Consider the following 18,822-nt stretch of genomic DNA (forward strand, 5'->3'; position numbering starts at 1 on the left):
GGACAAAGAAGGAATTAAATGAAGTGAGATTTGTGTAATTCCCCTCCTTTTGGGAGGGCAAGGTTGGCAGTAGGGTTCTGAAGAGGATGGGACCAAAGGCTGTCCTAAGAACTCAAGCCTATTGATTTATAATAAATTTGTAAGATAACTGAACGAAATGCTGTACTGCACAGCAAAAAAAATTGTTTGTTTCACATTTCTCTGCCCACCAGCATGCGACTTATATGTATTGCACTTCCACTGGGGCAAAATCCATGCAGATAAACATGTGCCATGCCATCTAGAAGGATGAGTTTTCCACACGTTTTCTTCCCAGTTACAGAAGGAAAATGCATTCACAGGGTACAGGGTGTGCCACTTCAGCCAAAGATGCACCTTTCACTTCTAGAAGTACAGATAAGTATGTTGCCACAGTGGGAGACCAAAGGCCATGGCAGATTTTGGGCCTTGCTTTCTTGCCCTTCACCAACCACAAGCTCCTCTCTCCTATGCTCCAGAGGCCACACAGTTAGTGTGGAGAGACAGGCAAGCAAGGATTACCATTGAGCAACTGATACCTTGGCCCTTTCCTTTTCAGTTGATTCAGCAAACTTTAATCTTCCAGCCTTTTCTCATGAGTTACATTTTCTCTGTTTTTCTGATGTCTGGGTGTCCTCTGGACTCCAGCTATGCTGGTTAGCATATCTACTCCCTTGCTGCTGCCCTAAACTGCAAGCAAACCTCTAGGCAGATGTCTCCTCCTCTGGGGAATGAGTTTTAATGGCTTTCCACATGATGTTCCAGGGTCAAATGCAATCTAACAATTGTATTTCTGACTTCAATTAGTTTGTGGTTCACTGCAACTGCTAGGTCTTCTTTTAAAATATTTCTATCCATCTAATTATGCTCCCATCTTTTATGTGACTATTTGCTTCCTTGCTACAGCACTTTTCACTTATAATTACTGAATTTCCTGTAATTGATTTCAGATCATTTGGACATCAATTACTACCATTGCTGCTAAGCTACTTTTCTTTTATTTAGAAACTGCTCTCCAAGCACTCCTTTCCACAACTATTTCAACCTTTGTACCACCAACAAATTGGATGTATTCACTCTATTGCTTCCATTAAGTCGCTATGAGAAATAGTGCAGTGTCTAATTTAGGATAGCTTTCAAGAAGCCCAACAGATGTCCTTCTCCTAAATCAACAGCAAACTTCTGAACATGTCATTACTCGTTTTCAATGTTGTTCTTTTACTAATTTCCCTATATCTGTATTTCCTCTGGGTACTTCTGTGTCATCTGAGACTATGTTTGTAAGTCCTTTTAAGGTCAACCTGTATTGTATGTGCTGATTCTTTTTTTACCCACTGGATCAGTCATCCTGTCAATTAAATAAATTAGTTTGGTTGATATTTGTTCTTGACAAATCTACGGTGGTTATATCTTGTTTATTATCCTCCAGATGCTTACTCTTTTATAATTTCAGTATCTTTGGAGACCAAGGTTAGGCTGCCTCCTTTATAATCCTTTTCACCTTTGTCCCCGATTCCACCTTCTTCATTTGGAAGAGCTGACATTTGTCCTTGTTCTTCCATATCTTCCCACATCCTCCACATATCCCTCAAAACACAAGTAACACTTCAGAGATCAGTCTGGCCAAAGAGAATTTCCAAGTGGAAATATATTTTAAAGATATTTTAAATATATATTCCTGCTAAAGTGGAACATCTTGTAGGATGCTAAGTAATGCTTCTCCATCCAAATTTAGAGACAAACCTTCCAGCTGTGAGCAGATGTCTATGAAGATATAGACCTAATACTATTGGTGTAAATGTTATGCCCTCATTAATGTCTACCTGGCTACTAAACACCAAACATATAAACCTTTCCTTTAGCTGATATTCTACTGAATAAGGCTTCTCATCTTGTTCTGAATAAGTCACGCAAAGACAGCATGCAGTTGAAGTCTACCACGCTCCTTAGAGATAGGAACATGGAGAACAGCAGCAACCAGTGTGTTTTGCTCCAAGTTAGTTGATGACTAGAAATCTGGCCTAATCTCTTGTTATGCCCAGGTTGAATATAAATTCCTTTAACTTTTATGTGGAGTTCAAAAAAGGCACCGGCCATTCCGACTCAGCATTAAATAAGATTCAATTTCTGCTTGGCTATGGATATCTGATATCATAGCACATTCTTTCTATCTATCCTTGTGTAATTGCCAAGTCATTTCAAGTTCACCAGAATGTGTTGCATCACACCATTTATTCCAGTTTATTACCCCTTTAGAAAAACTAAATGCATTAGCTGTGAAGGAGGGGCTGAGAAAAATTCAAGAAAAAACATTCTGTTTCCTCTTATCCTACCTAAGCACAATAATTCAATAGCTTAAAGAAAACATTTATAAAGAAAGAGCAGGACATTGTACCCATTACTATGGCAGCTATATACTTTAAGTCAGCATGACAGACTGCAGCAGGGGAACAAAATTATTCAAATAAGGAAAAAAACCCATTAATTCAGTGTATTGAGTTACTTCTCTTGACCGGACAAAAGTTTCTATAATGCTAAGTTTTCTTGTTTTGATGTAACATATCCAAATCATTGGGTTTGCAAGGGCATTACCTATTGCAGTAATCTTCCCTTGTTCTGCTGCCCTCTAGGACATCAGAAATTGCAAAAACAAATGAGAGAAAACCTCTGAATATTAGCTACAGCAAAAGAATTACAGGCCTTGTGGTTTTAATCATGTTAGCTGTCAACAGCAAATGACCATGATTTGGTATTTGGGAGAAGATCACAGACTTTTTTGTTTCTTCTTTTCTAACACAAATGCTTTAAAGCTGTTCTTGAGCTGTACAGAGCATATTGTTGATACCAATTTCCACACTGTATACATAAGGAAGAAAGGTGCTTGTAATTGCTAGGCCAACCTCCTCATTAAAGCTCTCTTATGGGCCTGCTGGCTCAAACTAAGCAAACAAGCACAGAAATTTTAAGTGGACTCTAATTCTAAAGCAGTTTGAAGAAATTAAAAAGCATCTTTGGGAAAGCCTGAACCCAACTTCCTTTGAGCTTTGGAGTAATTGTGTACCCACCCGAAATCAGTGCTCCAGAGGCAATTAAAGTGTAAATAGTATATAATGTTCCATCTCCTTTCAGCTGCTCCCTGCAATTTGTCACTCCATTCACCAATTATTAAAGATCTTTCCTCTAACAAGATTCTCCATCCTTCCAGTTAATTTCCAGTTTTCACTCCTGTATCCAGAAATATAGTAGTGTGCTGAACTTAGGAGATGCTATCCATTTCCAGCAGCAGAATGAGCTGGTGTGCTGAATTTAGCATTTGCTGCCACAGGGAGGAACTGGTTAGAATGGCTATGTTCTTAAGTGAACACAAGTAGCTGAAATAAATACCATGGGAATGCTATGAATTACTTTCTCTGCCAATTCTCCTTTGAATAAACATTCAAATTGCATAAAAACGTCACTTAAAGCTATCTGAAACCTTTGGACTAGACTGCAATACAAATTAAAGTAACCATAAGTTATCTGCAGTGAAAATACAGCCAGCAGAGCTTTTAGTGTTGATTACATCCAGCTAGAAATTTTACCCTGGGTTTGTACTCTTATTATAATATGAGTCATGGAGTATTTAATATAAAACCAGCACAACTGCAAACAGAGCTATCAAAGTCTGTTTCTCTGATGTTCAAGAGGGTGAGCTTCCACTAATGGGGCCTGATTTTCCCAGGGCAATTGTAACAGTAAAACTTAAAAGAATGAATGAAGATACAGTTATTAGTCTAACCCAGATTGAAGATCTTGACATTTAGCAGAAAAGTACCTTCATATCGATAATTCTTACTGAATTCTAGTTAATGCTCATGGACTAACAAGAAAAAAAAAAAAGGAAATTTCTACATAATTCCACATAAAAAAGCTGGGGAAACTGTTCTTATGCAATTGCATATTTATTTTATGCAGACTGAAACAGGATCTTCCTTTAGGTCACTGAGATGTGAGGGAATGCTGGAAAAAGGATTCAGCAGTGAGAGGTATGGGTCCAAATCCAGTGCTCACTATGTAAATGGGAAGTTTTCATTAGCTTCAGGAGGACTTAGATCTGCCTTTCCTGTGGTCATTTTGAAAAGCAAAGCTGAGGGGTCTGGGAAGGGTTATTGGCAAGCAGCACAAGGCAGAACAGCAGCCACCCACAGTGAGAGCTGAGGCAGAGGACGGTGGCTGTGAGACCTGAAATAATTTCCAGGCTTTTGTGCAGGCCTCTTTCATTCCCTGGTCAAGAACACAACAGGCAAGTCATACATTGATGATGGAACCATAAAGGTGTAGTTTACAAAAGCAGTTTTTCCAACTTCCACTGGACACATGAATATTAATCCTACATGAAAGGGTAAAAGGAAAGAGAGTTGTGCTGCGCAGAAGCAAGAGAAGTTGGCAAAGCCCACAGCCAGCAGGAAGTCTATTCAAAAGACTAATTAGAGCCACAGAAACCCTCTAGCCCATCAGAGCCTTCCTTAAAGAATATTTTGAGTAGTTTAGCAGAATTGCTAATGATTTAGTGCATGAGCTACAGAACTACTGCGATTAGTAGGTTAGTGCTCTCATACTGACCGTGAATTGTTGTGAAGCTGATTTACATACAGCTTTATAAGAGAATGCTCATCAGCCACAGGACTGGCTGCATTTATACCCCCAAGTAACCTGAATGATTCAAACAATGAAACCTTGTTAATACCTCAGAAAGAATACACAGAGAGCAGAGTGTTCAGAGAGGGTTTGTAACAATAAATCTAATTTATTTAGAAAGAATACTGACTTGGCTGTTTGTAGGGTGCTTTTTCTTTCCAACAAAAAGATGCAAATTAAATTTGTAAAAGGTGAAAATAAAAATACTGAGAATAAGCTGTCAAACTCCTAAAATCCTGCTATGTCAATGAAACAAAAGTGACAAAACTTCTAATATACAATCAATGTAATTACTTTTCATATCAGGGTACAGTTAACTCTAAAAAAGCCAGAATGACTGCTGCATCATGGAAACTTTTAACTGTACAAGGATGCCACACTATGCACTTATAAGGAAGTCTGGGTACCTATGCTTGAGGGGGGTGGTACTATCACCTGCCTTCAGGGGATTCTCATCAAGGAATGTTTCCTAGGAAGAAAAAGGAATTCTAACAGCTCAGGAAGCATGTACGTTTAAACCTGATAGTTAAAGACAGTCAGTTGCTAAAGAAGACAAAAGTAAAATAATCAGGTATGTTTCACAGGCAAAGAGAGACAAGCAGCACAGTAGACAGTGCTGTGAGTGTCACTGCAGGTCCCTGGCCTAAGGAGCAGTGCACTTTTGTTGATTGAGAACAGGGATATCTTGAGAATAAAGAGAAGCATCAGCAACACTCCTAAAGAGTGCTGCTCTTAGCGACCTCTCCTGGAGAGGCTAGAAATACTTCACCCTGCCTAGCACATAAACCCCCATATATTCCAACTACAGAAATGAATCTGCATTTGCAGTCTCTCCGTATAGGCAGCAGATCTGGCCTTGGGGGCTGCTTTGGGACTGACTTTCAAAAAGCATCTCAGTCACACCCAGTTGCACTGAGACAACACAGAATTTACAGCTTATGGCTTGTGGTAACAAAATTCATAAATCAAAGAAGTAGTAAACCATCTACACTCTGACTTTGCAGTGTACACTGCAGGTTTGGTTTCAGTTTTTGTGTTAAAGTATGTAGCTGTTTATACCCAGAGATTGTGTTTAGTCATTTGGGAATGCTGAAGCACTGACACACAGAGCAGGATTCAAGCAATAAAATGCACCCAAGGAAGACACATTGCTCATCTTCCCTAAGACAGCAGGAAGTTATTTTCCTGCCACCTTCTTACCTATGTGCATTTGCAGGCTTACATAGATGGGGTCAGACAGCTAGCGAAAGCTACACACATATTTTGGCTGGATGAGCCAAAATATTGAGTCAAAATGTACAGTCAGCTGAAAGCACCTCCTCTTTGGGATTTGTTTCTGATGAGACTTCCCTGGTTTGTTTACTGAAGGGTAGTCACCATATTCCAAGATTATTCCTTCTTCCTTGTTGATTTTAATTAAAATCAGAATGGTTTAACAGGAGAAAGGATGTCTTCCTATGTCTTGGAAGTATGAAGACATCTTCTCTTTGTTCATCCATATCTTGTGGTATGATGCAGGCACATCCCAGTTCCTATTCCCATGGTGCTGTTACAAAATGGCTTCTCACCAACAGACCATTTTGGGTCCCTATGGGGGACCCTGGGGTTGCATGTGAGCACTTTTTAGTGGGTCAGGATGGTTCAAATGAGAGCTGAAATTCAGCGCTCTGCTGTGGAAGCTTGGGATGCCTTAACTCCAGCCCTCTGTTCAGATCTCTGGGTATCAGTCCAAACTAACCAAGGCATTTCTCTGCTCATGTCTCTTGATTTTACTGGGTGAGAGGGTTTGGGGTTTTTTTTACCCCTGTGAGGGAACTGAAAATTTAAACTTCCACCACTATCATATAATGGTTTGATATAAATAAGGATAAGAACTCACCTTCTGTTTGCAAAGGGACTTCCTGAGGGAACAGAATGGGAGAAGAGTGTGTCGTTCATGCTGGTTACAGGTCGGGGGGGCCTAAAAGGCAAAATATCCAGCTGCATTAATTTTGCACCAAAACCCCCTCCATCAACAACAGTATTTATGTAGAACAGAATGAGCTTGTTTAAAGTAACATTGCAACTGGCATCTTCTGCTTTACACAGTAATAGTTTCAAGTTATAGATGCTGTCGTTCTAAGAAGTTGATAAAAACACACTGGTACTTAGGCCTGGAGGGAAATAATGCCTTTGTGTGTTCTGAGGTGAATTTTAAGCAACCTGCTTGACTTTTTTCCCCCTGCTTTGGTAGAACAGCCACGATGCCACTGTTCCTTTCCAGAGGCAACAATCCAGGGTGCAGTCCCTGCTTTCAATCAGCCAGGATGAGCACTGGCAGTCAGTTTTCTGTGGCAGCATGGAGGTCTGCAGCATGGAACTGCCAATAAATGACACATCTTTTAATGAAGATATTCCTGATGCTAAGCTCCATGCTGCCACATCCACATAGTGATCACAGTGTATCCAAGCCCTCAGCATCTTATAAAATACACAAGGAATTAAACTGGCTTGATGGCAAAGCTTTTCTGGTATATTGAATCCAAAGTCAAAATGTAGAGTAAGTACTTAGTTCAAGAGGACCCATTAGTAATGATGATTTTATTATTATATTCTTTATTTCCTGCTTTTATTAAAAAAAAATGAAACAAGAAGGAATTTTACTAAGCTTTCTTTTACTGTCTACTCTTAAAAATAATCTGTGTGTAATTTTCTCCTTCTGTATCCATTAAGGAGAAATTTCCCCTTTTCTGTAGATCTCTTATGGAACATTGGGCAAAAGATCTATCTGCTCAGGAACAACTAAAAGGTATGTTATTAAAATCACAGGGCATTCAATCAGATATGAGCAGAATCTGAATCCACATATAATTTGGACCTCAATTTGGTTAATATTTCCTTTAGGCTCTGTGGAAGATCTATCTTGCTTTTTGAGTTCTGCAAATGTGCAAATTGAAATATGGTAGCCATCTGCAAAATATTCACTGGGCTCCAATTTTGTAAGACAACTGGTCAACCAAAGCATTTCCAAGAAACCCAGTTATGCATGGAACTAAACCATTACTATATATTTTGCCCTGTAACTTCTTATAAAACAGGAAAAAATATGGTATTTGAAACATTCAAATGAATTTCTCAGCATGATAATGCTACACTGATTTTTGAGAAATTTAAACCCGTGAAAAGAAAGAGGTAGGATGTGGAATGTTATTTATTAATTTGTTTATTTATTTATTTATATGAAACTACAGTTTTAACCTAACCCTGCATCTGCAGAACCACGCGAAAAACTTAAGTTCTGATCAGTCATGAATTTGAGAAGCAGTCCTTTTTCTTCTATGTACTTACAGAGAAGAGTTTAATGTTTTGGGTTTTTTTGTAATACCAAGATTATCACAATTTTTCCAAGCTTTTCCTTCAACCAGTGTACTAAAGAAGAAAAATACTCACCAAGTATCTCTTTTGCAGCAGAATAAAATGGAAAAGAGATCATTAATTAAATTGTCAGTTTACTATGCATATGGTCTAAGTATTACATTGGACATACTCCTTTCTTATGACCCTGATTCTGCAAAAAGTATGAGAGCCTTTATTCATAAAAGGTCATCAATCTGTTTACAAAAGCAAAGTTACTCTTGTGCACAAATGTCTTTAAACTCCAAGACCTTGCTAAGGTTTTCTGATTAGCATTACTTTGTCAATTCTCAAAATAAAAAAAAATTATATAAAACTAATCTGAAGCTTTCCCAAGGCATGTTGGGAAAGGCTAATGCCCATTGTCACGGTCCTCAGGTTCCACTTGACTATCAAATGGATGTTCAAACACACAGAGTTGTGTGATGTGGTAAGACAGAACAACAGACATTGCAAAGCAAAGGAAAACTCAGCTATTGACTATAAATTATACCTTTCTGAGGTTATTTTTAAACTCCTCAAAGTGTGTGATTAAGCTGATAAAAGTGATTCTGAATTAAGTGTCCTCAAGGAGACAGAAAACACTTGATGCCATTGAAATATGCTATGTAATAAAAGCATGCTATGGCACAACATATATCCATAGTAATAAACCAAATTAAATAGGAGGAATTTTCCAAAGTGCTCCAGGCTGCTCCAACCTGTTTACACTGATGTCAAAAATAATGCTCTCACAGGCTTAAGATGGAAATGAAGTCAGGCCAGCACAGAATAGATTTGAAAAATACCTCCACGGCTATGCCATTTGTCATCTCTGCTGTCTGGACTTTCTTTCATGTTGCTATTCTTATGTACAGAGAGGAAAAATGACCCTTTCATCAGTGGGAGGAGTTCTACCATCAGGTTTATGACACGTTGATAACTACTTCTGCAGATGAGGCTTTAGATGTGTTTCTTGCTTAATTCAAAATTTTGTGTGGCACCAGTAAAACAAAAAAGCCATGCAGTCTTTTTGTCTGGTGCCAGGCAAAGGTGGAAGAACAAACAAAAGGAAAGTCTCTATAGTAATGCAGGGAGCACTTGTCCCCATTTAAGCTAGAAGCTAAGAAAAGGATACTGTTTTGTTGCCAAAATTCTTCCATCTAATGCAAATATAAATCCCCTTTTTTGCCTGGATTCCTGCCCAGAGCTGTTTTTCTCAACTTCCATTATGTTTAAAAATAAAAACTGCATCAGTGAGAAGATATTCTTGACAAGGTTCTGTAGCATACCTCTCCCCTCAGTTAATTTGTGTCAATTATGCTGTACATCATGATACCTCCACAACTTACAGGTTTCTCACTCATGCATCCGTGTAGCCAATATATATTGCCAAGTTATATTACCATCAATCTATGAATAAAGAGAAACTGTCATAAACCAGAATAGATGGTGGTTTGTTCTCACATCCCATCACTCTAAATTGTCTGTATATTTAGGAATAAGGGAAGGTGTTAATTTCACAGTGAAAATTTGGATCAGTTCCTACTTAATTATGGTACCTTTCCCTTGCCTTGCCTAAATGCATTTAATCCATTCACAGTAGCCCAGTTTTCACTACCTTTTATATTCTGACATATCCCCAGCCTTCAAGATCCCCCTGCCAACAGGGAACAGAGACTTCTCTTTCAGTTTCAAGCTCTCTGTCTTGTCTCTCCATTTCCCTTAAGGACGGCCAAAATCTGCCCTGTGAAATTATCACTGACTTGCCAGCAGGGCCAGGCACAGCAGTGAGGGAGCTCAGCAGATCCAACTCCGGATCATTTCTGCCAAAGAACAACATCCTCCCAGTTCTGTTCCATAAACAGGGGCAGGGGTTTTAACTGACAATTGTGACAGAGATTTGGCACTATGTATCTGTCAGAGGCACCTTGTCTCTGAAGACCAGAGCACTCTCTAACACCTTGAAGAAGTTGTGCTATAACCATATAAGGAAGACCATCAGCATAACTCATCCTTAAAATGCCAGGCACGTTGGGTGAACTTTCCAGGTGTTGCACAGCCCACAATGGCTGGAGGGCACTTGCCCTTGCAGATGCTACATACAAACACTCAGGATAGACAAAGGTATAATAATTACACACTAGAGCAGTTCCAGCAGCCAGTAACATAGATATGCAGCATGGAAATACAATTCTAATAGCTGCTGCCCAAAATACTTCAGTCAGAAGCCCTGGGAACATGGTTAAGAAAGATATTTTCTTAAAAAATATACCAGAATAAGAGAAATACTTTAAAGGCAGTATTTTTGGAATATTTTTTCCAACTTAATTTCTTTGTACCTTTCTTCCAACCAATGTCTTATTTTTTTCTTAATTTTATGGGAAATTTAATGGTTTTTCCCCTTATTTTCAAGGACCCAAGAAGCAAAGGGAAGCCAGATTGATAAATTAGAAAATTGGAGTGTCTGCCACTATGGGTAGTGGACATGCTTTAGAAAAAAGCCCATCCAAAGTGGTACTTTCCTCACTCTGCACAAATACTTTTTCTTTCTGATTTGTGTTTCTTGACTCACGCAGAAAAAAAGTAGTGACATGCTGTTATACCAAAAATAATCTTGCTTTCTCAACATATCAAAACATAAGGGTAATAGACTCTTTTCAAGTGACTTGGCAGTTGAAGGCCCACTTTTTATGCAGACTAACACAATTCTTCAAGGCTGGGTGAAGCCACAGCTCCACAAAAGTCAGTGAGAACTGTGACAACTTTTTTTACAAAATTGGTCTGATTTCATTTTTCTCTGGTGCCCTGTGTCAAGGCATACCTGTGATACACTCAAGTTAATAGTCTCTAATGACAGAAGTGATGTTCTCAGCATCAATACATCCCAAAGTGATGAAACTCCATAAAATTGCATGAACATCTCTTGAGGAGAATGGGGACATTACAATGTTGTGTCCCAGTACATGACTGTATGTATATATACCATTGATATTTACAGGTGAAGTCACACCAGAAGAACACTTTTACACTAAATATCCCCACCAGCAAATTTGCACTTGTGATGCATTGAGCTGGACAAGCCACATCTGCCTCCTGCTTTGTTCAGAGCTGTAGTATCTACACTTGGTGCAAGCAACTCTTACAACAAAGCTTACTTTGTCTACAGCACACAGATACTTACACAATATGAGCCAGGTTTAGAGGTTTTTCAGGCTGGTCAGGGAACATTGGGTGCAAAGGTTCACGGCTGGAAGCACAGCTTAAAGACTTGCTAAGTGCATTAGTTAGCTTCTTAGCAGGTGATTTCTGGGAGGAACAAGGAAGGTAGAGGTAATCTGGACAAGGTGCATACTGTTTCTGCTATAGGAAGCACAAAACAACAGGAAGCTCTAACAGCTCACACACCTATGGACTGACATCCCCCTTGCCCCCCTCCCATGCCCAGAGTCTGGTAAGGCAAAGAGGGCTCCGTTTGGGAAAGAATTACTGTTACCTCTAGCAGCCTCTAGAGCAGGCTGGGGGTGTAGCTATAGGGAAAGTTGCCATGGCTTTTTCACAATGCTGCACTCAGGCATTGTTGAACAAGGAACAGCACAGTTTGTGTCACTTGGACTGGTGCAGGCTGGTACCTCACCAGTTTGAGAATGCAAGGAGAACAGATCCAAGCATGCCTGTCTCTATAGATACACTGTATGGGACATAATTTCCCTCCTAGATATGGGCCAGGCACTAGGCTGCTTTGTTCTTCCCCCTCACTACTATATCCCTCCTCACCTCCAGTACCCTGTATTGTTTAGCTGCTATTACAAAGCTTCTCTTCCACCTCCTGTGGCCACTCACCACTGGAGAATAGAAATTTGAGACAGGGGCTTGCCAGGAATTGTCCCACTGTGGCAACAGCACTTCAAAAGAGACTGATGTACTGTCTCTGTCCCCAAAAGATAGGGAGCGTCTGCGTAATTTTCCTCAGTGTGTAAAAAAAACCAAAAAACAAAAAAACCCAGTATTTTCTGCTTTCTGTTTTGTTTGGAGACTATGCACTTGAAGAGTAAACTAAACTTCCCTTCTAAAGGATCTCTGAGATCCAGGGTGTCTTTTAGGCTGTGTGAAGGATTCTCAGGGAATTCAACTCAGCTCTCTGTGATTCAGTTCTCTGTCAGCAAAAAAGGGTTAGTGATCCTTACACTATCTCCTCTCCCCAAAACACAGCTCTACAGGCTCAAATTGAAAAACCTTTTTGGAATTTGACAGAAAGGGTTTTGTATTTGTGCATATACATCCTGTATTGACATATGATTGTCACCAAGTCTATACTGAAATATTTTTACTAGAGAAATCCAACCTAAATTCATAAAGTTCAAGCTCTTTTTCATTACAAATGCAATTTCACTCTGAATTGAGAACAGTTGATTTCCATTGCACCCATAAACATTTCCAATCTGCATGTGGAGCTCGATACTGATGCATTATGGAGAATGCTAACCAGGTTTGAACAAATGCTAATGCATGTTACAGAAAGGCAACTTCAAACTTGAAGCAAAACATTTGTTTCTGGCAAGGAAACATCTGAAAGCACTAGGCATGTGATCACATTTTTGTCTTCCGCTGAGCAGAAATCCTAAGTTTTCCAATTACTTGCTACCTATAATTATAGCTCCCTGGCTACGGCAAAAAATGGATTTTATAGCATAAATTGCTGCTAGGAATGGAGTCTGAGCTATATAGTGGGCACTTTTCCTATTCAGATACTAAACTCTGGCCATTTGTGTCTATGCAACAAGCAGCAATTAGGACCCACAAAAACAATTACAGACCCAGGTCTGCTGGGATACAGTGCAGGGCTGTATGACTGGCATACAGAGAAAACCACGTCCCATTTAACCCTTGCCTGTTCCATCAACAGAAAACCAAACATTTTAAAAGTATTAAAATTCAGAACTTTGTTAAATAATAAAAGCAAAGTACCATAAAAATAGGAGCTTTTGCTGTATGCATAATTTTCTTTTTTTTAACAATATACTTTTGAAATGTTCGAGATTAATTATGTATTTTCTGCTATTTATGTTTGAATCCTGAAGGATTTTGATGTTCTGTAAACAAGGGGACTTTGCTCCAGTTCATGGAAAGATGAGTCCCCAGGTCTCATGCCCTTCAGGGAAGGTTAAGGTTCCAGCAGCTGTTGATACCTCCCTTTCAGCTTAGCAAAAATACTGCATTATTTTGATTAACAACAAAAAGACTGAAGTGAGCTTTGCTCTATAGTAAATGCTACTGTGGATCTAAGCCTGTGACCACGCTCAAATCTACAGTGCCAGGATCATCCCAAATGCTACGCATATGCTGCAGCCACTCAACTGAAAATATTGATGAATGAGCATTAAGTATTCATCATTTCATTTACACGTAGCCAAACAGAGCAAGCCAATGACGATTTTACCGTGAGTCCTGTGGGAACGGGAGAAGCTGCCATGAGCCTGGTGCCCTGCTGCCAGCCCCTCCTGCGCTGCCCTCACCGCGGCACGCACCGTCATAGGCGCCCCAGATCCTCACCCAGAAAAGACCATTCCCACCTCCACGCTCTCCTGACGGCTCCCAAGGCCAGAGCCTCCCAGACAGGGTCACTAATCCAAAGTGCCAGCCCGGCTCCCAGCTTGCCTGAGCTAGACAGCTGCCCAGAGCTGGGGCTTCTCTGATGGCTGGAGGGCAAAGCAGACTGCAGCGAGGCAGGAGCCTTCCCTTACCCATGACGTGTACTCTTTCATTTGGTGCTGGTTGCTGTGGGAACCGCTGGCATGGCCCCTCCAGAAGCAGTCCTGACAGAGCTGGTAATTGTGACACTGCTGGCAGCGGTAGCGAAACCCCATCATGCTCTCGCTGTGGCAGTAGGAACACTCGACGGGGTGGAAGACTGTGAGGGAGAAAGAAATGGTGAGCCAAAAAACAAAACAAAGAAACACCCAGAAAAAGTTTATGGACAAACCCCAAACTGAAGGGTGTTCCCTTCTTTGTTTAAAGCAATCTGCAGCGTTGGATGCTGTTGACAGCTCTGACCTGAGAAAATACAGCAACCTGTGCTAAGCCACGGGCAACACTTCCTACACTGGGCACCAAACCCTTCTTCACTTCTGAGCTGGTAACCATGCCTCCTGCTCACAGCAGAAAAAACATGTGTGTTCAGTGTCTAACAGAATACATGACAGAGTACAGAGAAGGGCCATGAAGAAAAGGGCTCTCCTATGAAGACAGGCTGAGAGAGTTGTTCAGCCTGGAGAAGAGAAAGCTCCAGGGAGTCCTTAGAGCAGCCTTCCAGTACCTAAAGGGGATACAGGAGAGCTGGAGAGGGACTTTTGCCAAGGGCATGTAGGCATAGGACAAGGGGGAATGGGTCCACTGAAAGAAGGCAGGTTTAGATTAGGTATTAGCAAGAAAATCTCTACAGTGAGGATGATGAGGCACTGAATTGCATTGTCTGAATAAGTCGTGGATGACCCATCCCTGGAAGTGTTAAAAGCCAGACTGGATGGGGATTTGAGCAACCTGGTCTAATGGAAGATGTCCCTGCCATGGAGTTGGAATTGCATGATCTCTAAGGTCCCTTTCAATCCACACCATTCTATGACAAAGGAAATTTGTATGTGGGAAAATCCACTGCAGCTGCACCATTGGGAGAAGGTGAATGTTTTGTTGTGCTTTAAGCAGCTGAAGTGAGGCACCTTGGAGGAAAAGTCAAACTTAGCTACATGACTACTGAAAGGATGAAAGTGTACTTAGACATGTTATTGTCTCTTAAATACTGCTGTCTCATCTGCACAAGTAGTGTCATTTAGGTACCTATATATGGGGTTCAACACATAGCTTTGGATGCCCAGATTTATAAAGCTGGCTTTTGGAGGAACCTGTTCTCTATTCAGAAGCAGACAGTGACAAGGAGGCAAGTCACTGAGGACGCTAAAGCACCAAGTGAGGTATTTGGAAGCACCTTCTGGGCAATACTGCTATTTCTGTTCCTCTTTCCTCACTACAGCATGTACCAAATTTACCACAGGGTACTGAACATACCCTTGTTCCCAGGCACACTCTGCCTTTCTTTCATAAGGCTCAGTCTGGGAAAATCTGGATCAGTGCTGAATGTGTCAGGGGTTTAACTCTTTGCCAGAGTTTTGCAGCAGGAAGGGTTTCTGCTCTAGGCTAAGAAACACTGTGAAGCTGGTGAGGGACAGGAATGGATGACAAGAGCTTGAGGAAGGTGGGATAGATAGCTTGCTCTGTAGCCAAAAAGGACTTGGGAACATCAGCTTACCCACCTTGGTGCCTTTCAGTGGAAGAGGGATTTGTTTGGCACAAGAACATATACAACTTTTCCTCCTTTTCTCCTTATCACCAAAAATGGATGCACACCATCCATAGGGAACTTCCTTTTCAGAGGATATGGTCAGGCAGTGTAGACTTAGGAGTAGATCCTTCCTAGGGACCTTTTGGCTGGTGTTTTGCACTGCACTGACATCTCCTGCCAGGAACACTGCATGAACGGAAACTGCCAAGCTGCTCCCTCTGCTGCCATATGTCAGAGCTAATAAAAGTTGTGGTCTTGATAGTTTACCAAATATAAGTGTGTGAATGGATGAAGTCCTATTGCTCTTTGCTTATCCAGAGCACAGGAGGAGACATGATCAGGTTAACTTCCTGAGCACAGCAAAATTTAAGCCACGTTCCTGGCTGAATGACCAACAGACTTCTTCAAATATTTTACCAGTCACTGTAAAAATAGCACATGGAGTCAATGAACCCAGTAAAGTAGTTTTTACAAAACCATCTACAGAGTGTGAAAATCGTCACACCAAAGTTTATTCTTGTAACTGTGCTTTGGCAGCGCCTCTTTACTTACCATTTTCAACATTTGCCAGTCGATGCAGAAGTGGTAACCACACTAGACACTGTGGCGGGGGATCAGACATGAGAGTATCCAAGAAAGTGTTTAATGTGACTTTTTTCTGCTCAAACAAGCAAACAAACATGCACAAAAAAAATATCAGTAATTAGACATCTCAAAATTATTTTATCTTGTATCTACAGAAACACTTGGGAATAAGTTTCAAACACTGTTTGCCTGTAGCCCTGATTTACTAAAAAGAGCAAGTGATACTAGCAAAGCTTTTCCAGACTATTTTTAGTTGGTACAATGATACAACTGATGACTAGAAGTCATTCTCACAAGGCTGGGTTGGAGACACTTAGCTCCCACTCACTTCCAAACTCTCTTCTAGATTCACTGCCTGAAGATGCTTTGTGGTTAAGGGTGGTGTTCAACTCTGCATGTTCTCATCTGTTTTGAGTATTGTGTGACAAGCACAAGTGCATGTGGGCTATCACTGTGTATGACCAATTTTCGAATGAAAAGTCACTGCTGACGGTACTCAAAAAAAGAAAATGAGAGAAAATACTGGCAAGGGAGTACAAATTTGAAAGAAATATAGAATAAAAAGGACAGGCAATTTGTTACCATAATTTAGAGAAACTTTGCTTGTCTAAGGAGCAATGGCAACTAGTTATGGGTGAGCTCTGATTGTGGGATGTCAAGATTGCATATGCTCAGGGACTGCAACTGCTCCTAAACTCTTCATGACTCTAAGCACACAGAGATCTATGCCCCTTTAAATTTCAAAGTGATTTAAACTCTAAAATATCCCTGTTGATTTCAAATATGCAATTTAGGACCTTAAATTTCTTAGGTGTCTGGAAAAAGTAATCACAAATCTTAGTTCATTTGTTTTTTCAATCAGCAACTGAGCCTTCCTTAAATAAAATTTAAGATGCAAAAATATCGAGCCCTGCTGAGAATATATGTAGATATATTTTATAGACATACATATTTAAGTAGTATCCCCATATCCAAAGGGATGGCTAAATTTTCATATCTGATTGCATAAGCTGCTGCTTTAACTTGCTAAAGAACTCTGGTTACCCCATGAGGAAGCTAAGCAGCACTTATGCAGTGACACGTATCATCTCTGCATGTTGTGGAATTCTTTTCAGAGCTGAGATTTCCAGATGGAGTATCTATGCTCCATTTATACACAATTACCACCAGATTTAAATAAAAACATTATTTCTCTTATACACTGAGTGATCAATGGAAAACATCTCACACTGCAACACTCTCAGGGATGAAACACTGCATGATATTTGGAAAGATATAACAATGTTTGTCCATAGCAGAAAATACCTCAGGCTACTGTGAAAATGGGCTTGATTTGTTAATGAACAGAAATAGCCAGAATATGAGCTCTAAATCTCATTGGAATACTACCTTTGCCCATGATAACTGCAGTGTGAAAGTCCAGTCAAACACTACCACCTGCTTGTTGTCTGAATAATCTTCCCAGGCATGGAGAGCAGATAACCGCTTCCCAAACAGGCATCCTATGCTGTAAGCATCAGCTCAGAGACAAGAATCTTTCTTTTGGAGATGTGAATTTCTTTTTCTGCTGTAGATGGTCGACATAGCTTTGCTGACCAATGCTGCCAGCAAATGTCTGTGTTGTCTGCAGCAGAACTTGAGGGCACAGGGGAAAAAAAGGTGGAAGGAAGCCCAGGAAAAGAAGGGACCTCCAGTGCTCCATACTGCAGACCTGAGTAGCCTTAAATCTTCCCTCTGCTCTTGAAGGGATACACACAACCAACCAGTTTATTAGAGCAAATAGATAAGGAGACAAGAAAAGCTCTTCCACAATGCAGTGGGCTTTTGAAAGCTGCTATAACTTTAAAATCTTATTGGCACCAAAAAAGGCAACTTAGCTTCAATGACAGCTTTATTGCCAAACTGCTCTGGTGATCATTGATTTTATGGATTAGAGAAAAAAGCAGTGTCCCTTAAAAGGACACCGTCAGAGCCATTTCCATACATTTTCCTCCTGCAATTTTCTTTCAGCTGCTGGGAAAGTTTAAACCAAAAGCTGTTTTCTAAATATACACTACACACAGATGGAGTCTAGGTTTGTGGAATAACACTTAGACAAGTGCTAAGAAAATGAAGTTAGTGTCTATCTTTTTCGTTTGGGATTTTTTTAAAAGTGTTTTCTACAATAATAACAATACTGTTTAGTACAAATACAGTATAACATCAGATCAATCCTACCTATGGGGGAAAGCGGTGATCATAAAACTCCTTTTGAGCCACAAATTTGCGTATTCTGAAACATTAAGTCACTTGCTGTAGCATTTCTATCCCACAAATTTGCTGATGAGGAAACACTGTTGTTTCTACTTTGAATAGACATTCAATCTAGCAGTAGCTCACAGGCAGAGGAAAATACGTGGTGGGATCAAGCAAACCAGTAGAATTGGGAATAATAAAACATTTCTGCAAAAGGAAAAATCCTTTCAGATGTAAACTGAATGGATTTGACACCATGACCAGATAATTCTCAGACTTTTTTATTCCCCTGAAATTGAAGAATCTCTAGATATCAGGGGGTTGAAAGGCTTCTGGTAAGCAAAAGTGACCCATTGTGAGAATGAGTGAGAGTGCCAAACTTATTCCAAGCTATCAATTTCTGATAATGCTACATGCAATACAAGACAGAGAAAGAATGACTTGTGTGTGACTAAGACAGAAAATACCATTTATCATGGCGTCATAAAGATCTCAATTCCATTTCAAAACTCTGGTTCATCCCTGGTGAGGATGTAATGAGAGCTACATGAAGTCATTTAAAGTGAAATATTAGACTAGACTTACAAGAGTACTTGGCT

At 40.2% G+C, this 18,822-nt stretch overlaps 1 protein-coding gene across 35 annotated transcripts in view; it reads right to left on the reverse strand.

Moving 5' to 3' along the window:
* The window catches only part of DTNA (dystrobrevin alpha), a 222,850-nt gene that overhangs the window by 39,292 nt on the left and 164,736 nt on the right, over positions 1–18,822 (reverse strand). For 15 of the 35 annotated variants that reach the window (XM_039703021.1, XM_039703020.1, XM_039703015.1 and 12 more), the window contains 6 exons: positions 15,956–16,061; positions 13,812–13,978; positions 11,252–11,376; positions 8,125–8,133; positions 6,575–6,655; positions 4,621–4,710 (listed from right to left, as the gene is read on the reverse strand). In XM_039703021.1, the coding sequence (XP_039558955.1) occupies positions 4,621–4,710; positions 6,575–6,655; positions 8,125–8,133; positions 11,252–11,376; positions 13,812–13,978; positions 15,956–16,061 (578 nt within the window). Of the gene's footprint in view, positions 1–4,015; positions 4,068–4,620; positions 4,711–6,574; positions 6,656–8,124; positions 8,134–11,251; positions 11,377–13,811; positions 13,979–15,955; positions 16,062–18,822 lie in introns of those variants that run through there. The other 20 variants (XM_039703030.1, XM_039703047.1, XM_039703043.1 and 17 more) reach the window with 4 other exon arrangements.

This window comes from Passer montanus, unplaced genomic scaffold, assembly GCF_014805655.1.
Source record: "Passer montanus isolate IOZ18808 unplaced genomic scaffold, ASM1480565v1 scaffold16, whole genome shotgun sequence".
Classification (NCBI taxonomy): domain Eukaryota; kingdom Metazoa; phylum Chordata; class Aves; order Passeriformes; family Passeridae; genus Passer; species Passer montanus.